Source organism: Brugia malayi (genome assembly GCF_000002995.4).
Source record: "Brugia malayi strain FR3 genome assembly, contig: Bm_v4_ChrX_scaffold_001, whole genome shotgun sequence".
In the NCBI taxonomy this organism is placed as follows: domain Eukaryota; kingdom Metazoa; phylum Nematoda; class Chromadorea; order Rhabditida; family Onchocercidae; genus Brugia; species Brugia malayi.
The window spans coordinates 16,155,122-16,169,604 of record NW_025062479.1 but is presented as its reverse complement, the minus strand read 5'-3'; the positions used below and the strand labels follow the sequence as shown (position 1 = coordinate 16,169,604).

Below are 14,483 nucleotides of genomic sequence, written 5' to 3'. Positions count from 1 at the left end.
TATTTTTTTTTTACAATATTTAAGTGGGGAAGGTGTTTTATTTCTTTGATTTTACTCTACATTTTTTCTTTGTTTTTTCTTTTTTTTTTTCCTATAAAACTTTTTTCAGTGCTCAAAAATTTACAAGATATAGGTATGTTCGATTAAGATAAAATTGAAGGAATGAATTTGTCGACGATTGGTTTCCAAGTAATATTCAAGCAGCGGCTTAGATGTGTAAGATTTGGTGTGCGGTGCATATCAAGAGAAACATTAGGATGTAATTCAGTTGCAGCAAGCTCAGCAGATGAAGATGATAAAATTTATGTACCTAAGAAACCGATTCTTTCACCAGTTAGTTTTTAAAACGTTCTTAAATTTTACGTCATATTTTATGCCATCTTTTATGAAAAGTTAAGTAGTCGATCGAATTAATATGTTTGTCCATATATTTAATGAAGATAAACAAACAAATGATCCTATTATATCTTTTGACGAGGAGCGAATTCTGGTTTCATATTCAATTAGGATATGTTTTTATAGTGCGATAAACTCAAGGCTGCAATTATTGCATTAAGCAGAAGAAACCAGCAATAAAAAAATTTAAGCTCGTTATTTATGTAAAGATCAGTTAACTGTAAACTGAAGTTGTTTGACGCTACTGAAACAGTTGCAGATTGAAACAGTCTGTTATTAATACATGAAACTGAAATTATACAACTGTGGAAAACCTTAAGTAAATTTCTTCGGCTTTTCACAGATCGATCAAAGTAAAGTGGAGGAGCCTCCAGTTTTCGACAAAGCCCTTATTACCCATTTGGAAAGACTTTCCTTGGTGTGGTTTACTGACGAACAAGCAGTTTTTAATTTAAAAGAAGCGGTGCGATTTGCAAATCAGCTGAAGTTGGTTGACACTACGGTAAGGTCCTTTTTAAATTGCTGAGCTGTAATTATCAAAATCATGAAGATTACTCTTTGATCTTCGTTATAGTCACAGTTTGATAACCTTAGCAGAGGTGTATTGTACTGAAATCTGAATAATTTTGATATTTTTGGCAAGGTCACGTCTTGACCTCTACATGCGTAGATGTATAACTGTATAAGTGGTCTTTCAAATATTTCATGCACAATGGATGAATAAATAGTCATACATCAACAAAAAGTAATGTCCATTTCAACCATTTTTCCGAACTGAAAATGCGACTTCAATGCAAATGATTTTGTATATAATTTTTGCGCAAATCGGTTTTGCAAGTCCTTGTTCATATCTTGTTTAATAGGAAAGTAAATTATTTCTGAATTGATTAGCGTCTGTTTTAAATGGAAGAACTCATGATTTTTTTGGACCTCTAACTTATTCGAAAAAAAAAAAAAACTCGTTTCCAGGGTATTGAACCGCTCGAAACTTTGCTCGAAGATATGCCGTGCCCACTTCGGGAAGATGTTGCAGATAATCCTATGACCAAAGCTGAAGTTCTGATGAATGCTGCCAAAGTTGTTGAGGATTATTTTGTTGCACCACTTGAAAATATACCACTGGAAGAATCTGATAAACTTAATTTAACAAAAGTTGAAGAGTTTGACCGAAGAGTGATGGCTAAAAAGAATCTATTGAATGATTCTGTAAAGGAAAAAACAGAGTAATTATTTCAACTAACCTGTAGTAACATCCGTTTTTATGGTATGATACTTAAGGTATGTTAAGGCTGAATTAGTACAACAGTCAGTTAATATGATTTGAAGTAATGAGTTTTCCCAATATTCCTTCATTATGAGATCGTATTTTCTTGAAGGTAGCTGTACATGTTTTAATAATGCAAAAAGTTATTTGTGAAATGCTTATTTTCCATGCCTATTTTATCAGCGATATTATTGTAAAAAGCAAGCATTTATGATTTTTGTTACATTATAATGAATTGAAATAAAATTTGTACATATTAGAATGAAAAAAGGAATGAAATATATATTTGAAGAATAGTAGCCTCTAGTGACATTGTTGTATATTTTGTAATCCGATCTTATTGCCAGCTTTGTTTATAATTGATTGACCTGGTGGAATGAATGCTGACTGAATTTTCAGACGAAAATTCGTAAACAGAGTTGATTTGTCCCTAATTTTTGTTTATAAAAATGTTCTCCGATAAAAACCAAAATCATAATGAAGTTGGCATCAATTTCGAATCAAAGCCAGAGCTCCATGAATTCCATGAAGATGACGAAAGGCTATTTAATGTTAGGTCAAACTGAATACTGACTTTAAAAGTTGCTCGTTTAAGCCTATTTTCCATATGGGTTGACACAATACAAAAACAACAAAAGGCAAAAATAGTCTATTGTAAAATTTTCTTCTACACTAATTTTGTACATCTTGCATCAAAAGAATTTTTTTCTTTTTTTTTTTTTTTTTTTTAGAACTTTGAACTCTAGGTATATCTATACGCAATAATAAATGCTTCGAAGGAAAGTTGTATGTGGATTCTATGAAGTATACTATAAAAAAAAAATTCTGTAGCACATAGCGTTTCACTTATGGTTCCGAAATTCAGCTTCTGTGACTTAATATTTCCTGAGTTTCTTTGTAAACATTTCTCTCAATGATTTCACTTTATTGTTTGAAGATAAATTGCATAATTTAAATAAAACTTAATGGTGGCAACAAGATGATGGAATTATTGAGATCAAAAAACTTCGTCGAGCGTACTGAAAAATATGGGAACGAGTATTTGAAAATCATTAATTTCGCAGTTTTAGGATTAATATTTAACATATTCTAATTCACTCAGATCACGAGATTTTTCATACAATTTACTTTTTATGGCTTATTTAAATTTCTGAAATATTTTACAAAAAAAAAAAAAAAAACTTTCTTTTAATATCCCCAAAATGTTTATCAGAACATAAGGAAACATGAATTAAATTGATTGAGTTTGCTCTTCAGTTTGATTCATTCAATAGCTATGTTCGATTAGGACTGAACATAGCGATCTTTGTTTACAAACAACATTTACTAGTGGTAGACTTTATCATCTTGCACTATTCTTTTATCTATTTAAATCAGTTAATGGAGAGAAATGAAATCAAAATTCATCCCAAATAGACATGATACATACATTGTATATTTGAAATGTTATACGTGGAGCACAAAAATTCTCCTATGCTTGTATTACGGGAATGAAATAAACAAATTAAGCATCACTTGAATTCGACCTCTCTCTCTCTCTCTCTCTGTATGTATATATATTTATACAGAGAGAGAGAGAGAGAGAGAGAGAGAGAGAGAGATTGGGAGCCAGATAAGTAATATATATATATATATATTTCTTGTATTAGTAAATGAAATGATAATCTTTCATTCTATGATAAGCTATCAAATAAAATCATTTGCTCCAATGTTATTGTGATGTAAAAAAATCTACTAAAATCTTTCGATATCATTTGTGTTGTTTTCGATTCGCATATCTGTGCAATTTTTACTTTTTTGTCATATGGTTATCGATAATGTTTGTATGTTCAATTGATCCAAATGATTTTACAATAATTACTCGATATCTCGACGATTTCACTTCTTGTGATTTCCAACTCAATTAAAATAAATTCCGGAATGGTCAGTGAACAATTGCAGAGATTGAATTCAGAATGGAATTTAGTATTTGCATCGAATTAGTGGGAATGATGAATGAGTAATAATTAGAAGCTTTTTATATTGAATTAATTAAAAATAAAGTCCAGTTTTAGAGTGATCAAATTTTAGTAACATTAAAAATTTGCTAATATTAAAAGTTTGTTTAATACTAATTTGTTACGAATTTGTTATCGAAAAATCCGTGACGCAATTTTTTATTAAGAAATCCGCGATACAGCTGTACGTCACTTCGATAAAGCTTTAAACGGTATTTGCATAAATGACTTATTTTTCACCTTAAAAAAACAATTTAAAACTCCACGAGACTTAATTAGATAGAAAAGCTGTAAATGTCTTTCAGTGTAATTTACCAATGTATTCACTATTTGATGTCCACTCGGACACCATCAAATAGCACTATTAATTCCACTCCAAACGTACGAATACTTTTTATTTCCTGTTTCCAAACAAATTCTCAGTCTTATCAACATTACTTTTCCTTCAGCTCTTGTCAATGTGAATCGCCGAGATCCGCAAATACGGAATGTGCTAACAATGAAAAGGGCTTCCAATCACATATGTCATCTGCATATACCTTTTCATCCTTTATTTGCATGTGTATGTGTGTGTGTATATATGATATATGAAGAGTTAAGGACATAAAGACCATCAAATACGCCTCTAAAGTTTAGGCTCATTGGTCATCAAAAACTGGTCAATAATCCATTCTGAAATTCATGAAATTAATATTTCAAACTCTCCAGCAGGTGGGTTGAACTACAGATGAAGGTGAATGAATTATGGAACGTTTTACTTTTAAGTGTATTTTCGATATTCTATCGCATTACGTCAGAACAAAGCTGCTACGTTACATGACAGGATGATTAAGGAACGTGTGAAGAGTTAACTTATATCAATTGATATTTCTCTTATCAGTGGGAATTCTCTGATATTATAGACTAAGAATATTGCCAAAATACCACTTCAGAGTTTAAGAACTCCTCTCCCACTGTTTCATTTTACTAAATCATCAAAACTGTTTACCTTCTCTCTTTCTCCCTCTCTCTCTGAATAAGTAAGTTGCATGAGATGCGATACAATTAGTAAAAAAAAGGCGGTTAAGATAAGGAGGTTGCTTTATCGAAAATTTAGATAATTTATGTAAGATTAATGACCGGGGAAAAAAAGAAATAAGAGAGAAATGTGATTTTTCTTATTTCGTACTTATTATTTTCTCGTGGGAATTGTTGAACTCTAATTCTTTTTAGTGTTTTATTTATTTATACTGAAGAGGTGGCACGTTGACAGAAGTAATTCTCTACATGGAGTAAATATTGGATATTAAATCTAAGTCACTTTAAATTCACAAAATTTAGTTTCTACCTGATTATCAAGATGCATCAGTTATATTTTGAATATATATAATGATATTAAGATGATGTATAATTGATCACCAAATCAACTTATTATCAGCCAAAGACAGCTCTTCTATAATATCTGTGATATAATTATCATACTGATTAGATATTGCACTGTTAAACTGAAGAAGCAAATGAAATATTTTTCAAAAAATTTACATTCTTATACCAAAATACCTAGGGCCTTACTTTGATTGGTTTCCCGGCCATTACCACTTCTGTGTATTGGTCTACCTATTTATAACAAATGGAATTAATCAAATAGCGCCCCTTCCCGATCAAAAATGGCGCCTTTCCCACCCAACTACCATCTTATCTTTCCTTCAAAGTGAAACGAAGCAAGTAGATCAAAGACAAACAGTCATTATTCCTTGAAACAAAAGCGAAAAGTGAAAAACGATGCGTCACTTCCCTACCAATCACAACCAATGACATGTCTACATCGTCCACGTTCTATTAGTGTATATATATATATATATGTATGTGTGTGTGTGTATGTGTACGCACATGTATGTATGTGCGTACATGTGTTGTATGTATGTGTACCACCACCACCTTACTACATTACCATTATTGTACGCACCGTAACGATTTCTTCCGACAATCTTCCAATGTCTGCTTCGCACACAAAGTGACGATGTGCTCTGTCTTACCTGTTTGTCTCGTCATTAAATCAGAGTAATAACAGTAATGACAATGATGATGCGATGGACAGGTAGATGAGTAATTCTTTGTGGTCCCTTCCATGGACAGAGGTAATATGAACCAATGGAGGATTAAAATTTCTAGCAGTGATAATAATCAATGATAATGTTCACTGTATTTTGTTTCTTTTCTGTTGATTGCCTTTCGAAGAGACTTCCACAAATCCACTAAGATCCTTTTCTTCTCTAAAGCCGTTGACCCGTCTCCGTCACTCTGCTGTCCCTTCTTATCGTCACCTTTTATTTATTATCACTAACAATGCTACCTTGTTCATTTGCATAGTTCTTCACTTCTCATCTCATCTATTTTTATTTACTATTTTGTATATATTTATGTTTTACCTTACTTATATCATACCTTACTTTACCGAACGATCAGTTCCAGAAGGATTAAGAAGAGAGAAACAGATGGTCAGCAACCATCGTAGTTAATGACGTCGGGATGAGATTGCCAAGTAAATAAATATGAACAAACGGGCCATCATCCACACTGCTTCCTTTTTTTTTCTATCACTTAGAATGAGAAAGATGGGAAAGAAATGGAATGTGCAGGAATTCGTCACATGACGTTTTCATGACGATCGCTTCCATTTCTAAATGTTACAATTTCTTCTAGACAAATTTTTCTAAAGTTAGACCAGGAATCTTATTTCGGTATTTAACTGATTTAATAATATCAAGTAGCAATAAATATTTGTCCATTTTGATATTCTCTCTCACTCCTTTATTTTCTTATGATCCGTTACTACCATTTCTCACATTTATTTACTGTTTTATTGACATTCTCTCATTTTTGCTGATATATTTTCTGACTGAAATAGCAATTGGTATTTCCGAAAATCATTCAAAAATTTAAGAATTACGAAATAATTCGAACCAACCATGCAAATACTGTCTGAGTCAAGTAGGCAAGTATCGCTTGAGCCAAGTGTATAATACTAGGTCAAGCATATAAGTATTATCAATCTATAAATGGTAATTTTTCTGGCCACTTCGTTGTCATATGAACCACAAACTCTTATCCTTATCAGTTTTATCAGTTATAAACTCTTACCCTCCTTCTCCTCCTTTTCCTCTCCATCTCATCCAGTCCCTTTTGAAACAAGTAGAATTTTTCACTTCATTTTTTTTTCACCCAAGTTTTATTCTCACTACGTTTATTATTTATCATTCCAATTTTAATTCATAATTTTCCTACCAAATTATACTTTTGCTTTTAGGTTATCTTTTTGATAAGTGGCAATGCTTTATTAATATCGTTGTTTATACGAATTTACTGAAAGAATACTTTTATTCTTTTGATAAATTTATTTATTTGCATGCAAAGAAAAAGCATATCGGAAATCAAATTGAAATGATTAGTATAAGAAAATGGCTTACTGTGTCACAACCGAAGTTGGAGACGCTAATATCAGAGCAGTTTAGGCTTCTGCTATTGCCACTGCTCTTAATCAAATATTTCATTTGAATGCAATTAATAGTAATTGTAGGAAACAGGATAGTTTATGAGAAACAGCTGTTCTTTTTGATTTGATTTGACCTGAGAGAGGAAAAGAGAGAGAGGGAGGGAGCAGATGACAAAAGAATCTCGCCGTGATTGAAAGCTCGATTGCCATCTTAACGACCTTTTATTGAAAGTCACCGGAACAAAAATTGATTCATCTTCACTTTGCACCAAATGAATTAATAATATAATCATTATTAATACTTTTTTTCTATAATTAAAATTTAAATTTAAAAATGATATTGCATCTTATTCAGTTTTTGAATTTTAATTTGTTTATTTTTTCAAGACTGGTTTTCTTTTTCAACTTTAATATTTACAATCTCAAAGTGGAACAAAAAAGCCGAAGAAAAAAAAAGATATTTTCCCAAAACTAATTTTCATTGCTTCTGAATATGAAATTTATTATTTGGAATTTTACTGGAATTTTCGTTAAAATTTCATTTGGAATATTGCAAATTTGTAATTCATTTAAAGTTCAGCTTAGCTTTCGAAGTTACCTCTAATTCTGCTAAAAGACTTAAATGATTTCTAAAACTACAGCTTATGTATGCATTATATTAGCCATTGAAAATTTTATCCTTAACTCAAACTGAATCAATCGGCACTCATCGAGTCATCAAATCGAGAATTGGCAGCAAATATAGCTTCTACTCTGTTAATTTGCCGAATTTCTAATTTAATGTTTTCACCATTACTGTAATTATGACGTATTCACAACAGATCTTTAATCATTACTGTAATCAATCTGTTTTAATGTTTTATCTTTTTAGATGTCCAATAAAGCAATCAGTAAGCTATCAGATAAGAAAATTACTAATTAGCTATGTAAATTTAACTAAATTTTGCAATGGTTTGTGAATTTTATTTAAATATTTTCATATGGAAAGATTTCATTAATCTTTCCGAAACAGTAAACAGTTGTTTTGTTAATAATCGGAGATTGCATCTCTCTTTTTTTTAAACATTTTTTTTATATTCGGAATGCTTTCGTATGCTAAATATACATCATAGAATTTGTTTCACAATTGTTTTTTTTTTTCTTTTTTTTATACATATATGCCAATGCCAATTTCATTTGTTCACTGATTTTGCTTATTTAAGTTTAAAATTTTGTTTTAAAAATGGATTACTTTTCTTACTACTCATAAATTATGCACAATCAATTCAACTATGACATTTCGGTATACATTAAATGAGCGCAAGGTACAGTGTTTAAAGCACTGCATAAAGTTTGCCACTAAAACTGAGTGATGCATGTGATACTTATATATTATTTTTCATTAGAAAGTATTATTATATACTTTATATATTATTTTTATATATTATTTTATATGACTACATGTATTGTATATTTCATATTTTATTTTTATATAACTAGTCAAACATATTCAATTTGATAATCAAAAATGAATTGCTATTGAGAGGTGACAAAATAAGTTGAGAATCAAACTTAAGTGAAACAGAATATCTTTGAATTGCTACTTATCTAAAAGTAGCAAAATTAGGAACTAACAGATTTCAGTTTGAATTTGTCTAACTTAAAAAAATACAACCTCAGTTTATAAAGAATAGACAACACTTTTCTTGTTATGTTTGAATGGGAAATGCAGAAATTCCAGTAACATCAAATTTCAAAACTTTTTGCAAAAATTATTTTTTCAAAAGTGCAATAATACTATGAAATTGAAAATTTGAATTGTTTCTTCAACTAAAAATTTACGAATCAAAATTATCTAATATGCTGGAATATGCAAGATATTATTGGCCAATCAAAAAAAAAAAAAATGTACAGTTCAACTGGTGAAAATCGATCTAGTAGCTGAAATAATAATAATAATAACATGAAACGGTGATGGTATTAGTAATTTTATTCCGTAACATGTTTACATAACAACAGATCATCCGTTTTTCCTCTATTCTTCATTCTTCTTTCTACTTTTATTCGCTCAATAAATTTTAATTTTTTCTCCTTCTTTATGACAGTCATTTCCATATTGTGTTACATCTTAAAAAATTTTCAACGAACAGTTTCATTTTGTTATAATTTTGTTTGTTTTCTTTTTTTTTTTCTCATTTCTTTTGATTTATTTTCTATGTTCACTCCTTGTTCTTTACGTATTATTAACTTCAACTTTGAGAAAAAAAAAAAATGAACAAATAAATTAAAATATTTGTTGGATCACTTCGTAAATTTTGGCTTTATAAAACATAGATCATATTTTTTCAAGTTTTTTTTTTTTCTTTTCTTTTCAGTTGTAAAATTGGTTTTCCATTTTTACACTTCCAATGATTCTTCATTCTTATTCAATTAAGACTTTTTTCCACTATTTTTTTTCTTCATTCAATTTCAAAATGTATTATAGTGTCTTGACATATCTATTAAAAAAACTTGAATGAAACATTTTAACGTCTTTGATTTGTTGCTTATTTATTCAATACTGAACAATAATGATGATAACTGTGACAAAGGTCAACATTTTTGAATATTAAAGAGACATTATATTGTGTATTATACACATATTTCTTTACTCCCATCTCTCTTCCTCCTCCTCCTCCTCCTTTCTCTCTCTCTCTCTCCCGATATAAAGACAGAAAGATATATATATGTATATAAAAGCATGAAATGAAGTAGTAATCAAATGTAATGCAATGATATCAGCGCCACATTATATTGTCCTTGAAATTGCTTTTGGAGTATGCGCTCTTTTCACTACGTGAATTATTATTATTACGTCGTTATCTTCACCTTCCGTACATTGTCAACCACAAATTTTAAATTTCTAAGAACATAATTAATTATTACACACATATGATTTAACAGTTGCTATCTATCTATCTATCTATCTATCTATCTATCTATCTATCTATCTATCTATCTATCTATCTATCTATCTATCTATCTATCTATCTATCTATCTATCTATCTATCTATCTATCTATCTATCTATCTATCTATCTATCTATCTATCTATCTATCCTATCTATCTATCCTATCTATCTATCCTATCTATCTATCTATCTATCTATCTATCTATCTATCTATCTATCTATCTATCTCTATATCTATCTCTCTATCTATCTATCCTATCTATCTATCTATCTATCTATCTATCTATCTATCTATCTATCTATCTATCTATCTATCTATCTATCTATCTATCTCTCTATCTATCTATCTATCTATCTATCTATCTATCTATCTATCTATCTATCTATCTATCTATCTATCTATCTATCTATCTATCTATCTTATCTATCTATCTATCTATCTATCTATCTATCTATCTATCTATCTATCTATCTATCTATCTATCTATCTATCTATCTATCTATCTATCTATCTATCTATCTATCTATCTATCTATCTATCTATCTATCTATCTATCTATCTATCTATCTATCTATCTATCTATCTATCTATCTATCTATCTATCTATCTATCTATCTATCTATCTATCTATCTATCTATCTATCTATCTATCTATCTATCTATCTATCTATCTATCTATCTATCTATCTATCTATCTATCTATCTATCTATCTATCTATCTATCTATCTATCTATCTATCCACTCTAATCCAATCTTATCTAATCTATATATATATATATATATATATATATATATATATATAGATATAGATCTATATTAAGCGTCTTTTGATGAATAATAAATTTTTTGTTGTACTCACTAAAGCTATAATGAACAAAGAAATTAATTGATAATATGATTTCTTCTGTCTTCCTCTCCCTCTCTTTCAGAATGATTGATATTTTAACTATTTGATAAAGTATAATGTAATATATTATGATCATTAGAAATCATTCAGCTGAGTAATTCAATATTAGAAAAGTAAAATCCCAACGAATGAAGGGTCACGTAACGTGAACTTCTCTTATTATTTTCTTTTGTTTAATTGCTTCATTTAATTGACGAATGAAGTATGCTATGAGCGGTCTTTCAGTTTATCTCCTCATTGTTTTATTAATTGTTCCATTTAATTGTTCTAATTAAGATTTTATTAATTGTTAACAGTTTCATTTATTTGTTCTGATTAAGATCATATTAAATTTCTATAAAACATTCCTATTTTCACATTATAACTCACCAAAATACGTCTCTATATCTCATGCCAATTTTATTTCGCATTTTTTGTTTTAATTCTAATTATAATATTTTCATATAACATTAAATGTTTTATGCCAAAGAATTAAAATGCGAATTTAAGTTTGTCGTTTCGTGCTATTTTCTTTCATTTTGCAAGTAGCAAAAAATAAATTGATGGAATATAAATCATCGAATTTTACAAACTGACTATTAATTCAAGTTATGAAGTAATTTGATCTTCTCCGTTCAATGGATTGGAGACATATCATTCTATCCAGACAAAATAAATTGTTTAATTTAATTCAGTAATCGTTAATAAGGAGTGTTACATCTTTGAACACTAAAAGTCCATCTCTAAATTTGTAAATAACTCTATATTAAAACGTTAATTGTTCAAAAACTATGGTTGAAGATTTTAATTATTAGGATTTCAGATTTTAAAAATAATTAAGGTCAAATTGATATGAGTTGAACTTTTGATAAATTTAGCGTACGTATAGAATTAATTGAAGAATACAGTTTGTGTGTCATTTAAAGAACTTGTTTCCATAGTATTTGAAAGCTGATGTAATGAAAAACAAGCGTCAAAAACAGTTTTAATTTATTACTGAATAAATAGACAAAAGATATTTGTGATTATTGAGTGTAAGCAAACACAAATATAGCAGTCTTTTATCTTCTTGATTATCTCTTTTAGATAGTTTGAATTTCGTGAAAATTTAATGAATTTGAAAATAATGATACTTTTCCTTCATTTATGAACTGATCATTTTCTCTCTTTGTTAGCATTTTCACCTTAGTGATAACTGAGCAGTGATAACAAAGTGATCATTAATGTTTCAAATTCAGTAATTTAAAATAAATTTTTGTTCATTTCGTTTTTTTTTTTTTTCAATGTTTAGGTTAATTTTGATTAAACTATTTGAAATTTAATGTTATGTAATGAATTATATTATTGACAAGTGAGTATAATAAAGGATAATATTATCTAAGAGATGGTGAAACACATCAGAAGTCTAAAAAACACATCCTATTATTGGCTACTTAAGGATTCCAAAATTTTCAACTGTTTAATAATAATATTATATATAAAAGTTTAATAAAATTAAAAAAAAAATTGAACCCATGTTCTTTCAACTAAATTCGAATTTCATTATTATTGTCAATTACTACCTTCATATTCAATGATCATTTTATAGTTATACATGCATGTCACTACTCTGTTTGAATATAATCTATCAGTAATTGTATGCATTTACTTTTGATCATAATTTCATGATCACGGCCATTTCCTAACCCCTAATCGCTTATAACTATTATTAGAGTAGTCTGGAATAGGCCAGTTATTTCAGACAAATTCATTTCGATGCAAATTTGTGAAAGTTTTATTTTAACAGAAACTAGAAAAGAATTATTAATCGTTAGAGAAATGTTGACAATATTTTTTCTCATTTCTATCTTTTGATCGGTTCTATTCATCAAATGCATTCTGATCTTTATTGCTCACATAAGAAGTATTATTGACTACTTGAAAATAATTCTGCAAAAATGGCCAATAAAAAGGAAAGTATTTTCAAAATTATACATAAAGTATGCTGCAAAAATGAAATGAAGAGAAATATTACCAGTTGTAGACAATTAACTAGTTAACTAATTAATGATACAGTTAAGTCTAGAAATGGATTATGTTAACAGCAACATGGAGAGTTAATATAATGATAGTGTATGACTTGAACTTATGTGTGAAATTCATTGCTTCAATTATATTAACTATATTAATTATCATTCCACTGAAATATTGCAGTTGTAACTTATCATTAACTAACCATGGCTGCAGAAAGAGTGACCAATTCATCTTAGTGGTCAAAATGTGCATCGTTTGCACTCAGTGGTTTTCCCTTTACCAACCATATAGGAAAGGAAATGGTCAACTGATGACCAACCAATTTTTTGCTTTATTCAATGATAGCATCCGATTTTTGCTTGCTTATATATTATCATTAAGGTTTTGGTACTTACTTTACTGCCGATTCTAATCATTAGTTAATGCTTAATTCTTTTAAGAGTGAAAATTTGTCATCCTTAAGTGAGTAAGCGATCATATCAATTCATATTACTACTATACATATTGCAAACTGCATATATAATAATATGGAAGGTGTTACTTCAGATATATGTAAATATTCTGACATAAACTAATACAAGTATTATTATAAATAACATTTATCACCTTTTTATAATGCTACCTTTAAAATATATGCGATTGCATGCATAAATGCATATATAAATTTCATATTGCATCGTTGCGATAATTTATTTCAGCCGTTTCCGATCGCAATATTCAATTTTTGAAACATCGTAAAATTCGGTAAGCATTACATTTGGTTTCAATTATTGGTAATGTACTGCTTCTTAGGCTACTACCTCTCTTGCTACCGCTTCCACCGTTACCGCTCGTCTTAATGATAACGATAGCGATATTTAAAACGACATGTAGAAGGAGAAGAAATAGGAGTTACTTAATCTTTGGTCAGCGTTCTCTTCCAACCTTCAAAAATTTTTCTCAATGATAGGAGCTATTTGATGAAAAAACTTCTTGGCAATATATATAGCCAGTGTTGCCATCGAATTTATCGTTTGCAGTTGAGTAAACAAATTTGACAATATAATCATTTCTTTTGAATTTTGATACCTTTTTTAGTAATTCAACTTTTTTTTTCAGTTACTCCTCAAATTATCTCTCTAATAGAAACACTAATTTCTCTCATTACCAATTTGCAGCGATAGTTAAAATATGAGTGCAAGAAATTGAATTTTCAAAAAATGCCACCAGGACCTAAACAACTTACCTATGAGACGAATATCTTTCCAATACATTGTATATAAATATTGGAAATTCCACCAATTCCATTTCCAATTACTGCTTTGACATGCAAAAAAAGCTATCATCGTTTTATTTAATTGGAATCTTAAAAATGACATTACTTTCATCTTTTTACCAAATTAATTATCATTAATTGTTTAGTCAAGGTTGTTTAGGTGGATAAATGCTAATTTAATTTTATCTAAACTTTTTGGTCTAAATAAAATTAAGCTAAAATTAAAATCAGTTCAAACATCTGGCTTATATAGTATCATATGAATACC

General features: G+C 28.9%; 1 protein-coding gene and 1 further gene across 2 annotated transcripts; both read left to right on the top strand.

Annotated features, from left to right (window-relative positions):
- Window positions 1-162: 162 nt before the first annotated feature.
- Window positions 163-1,623, top strand: Bm6979 (aspartyl/glutamyl-tRNA(Asn/Gln) amidotransferase subunit C, putative; the record flags this gene model as incomplete). Its single annotated transcript, XM_001897000.1, has 3 exons — window positions 163-333; window positions 740-898; window positions 1,366-1,623. 3 exons carry the CDS (start codon window positions 163-165, stop codon window positions 1,621-1,623), a joined length of 588 nt encoding a protein of 195 aa, XP_001897035.1.
- Window positions 1,624-3,186: 1,563 nt separating this feature from the next.
- On the top strand, window positions 3,187-3,246 carry Bm15530. Its single transcript, XR_006227923.1, has one exon. The product of XR_006227923.1 is annotated as a pre-microRNA Bm15530 (primary transcript).
- The last annotated feature ends 11,237 nt before the right edge of the window (window positions 3,247-14,483 follow it).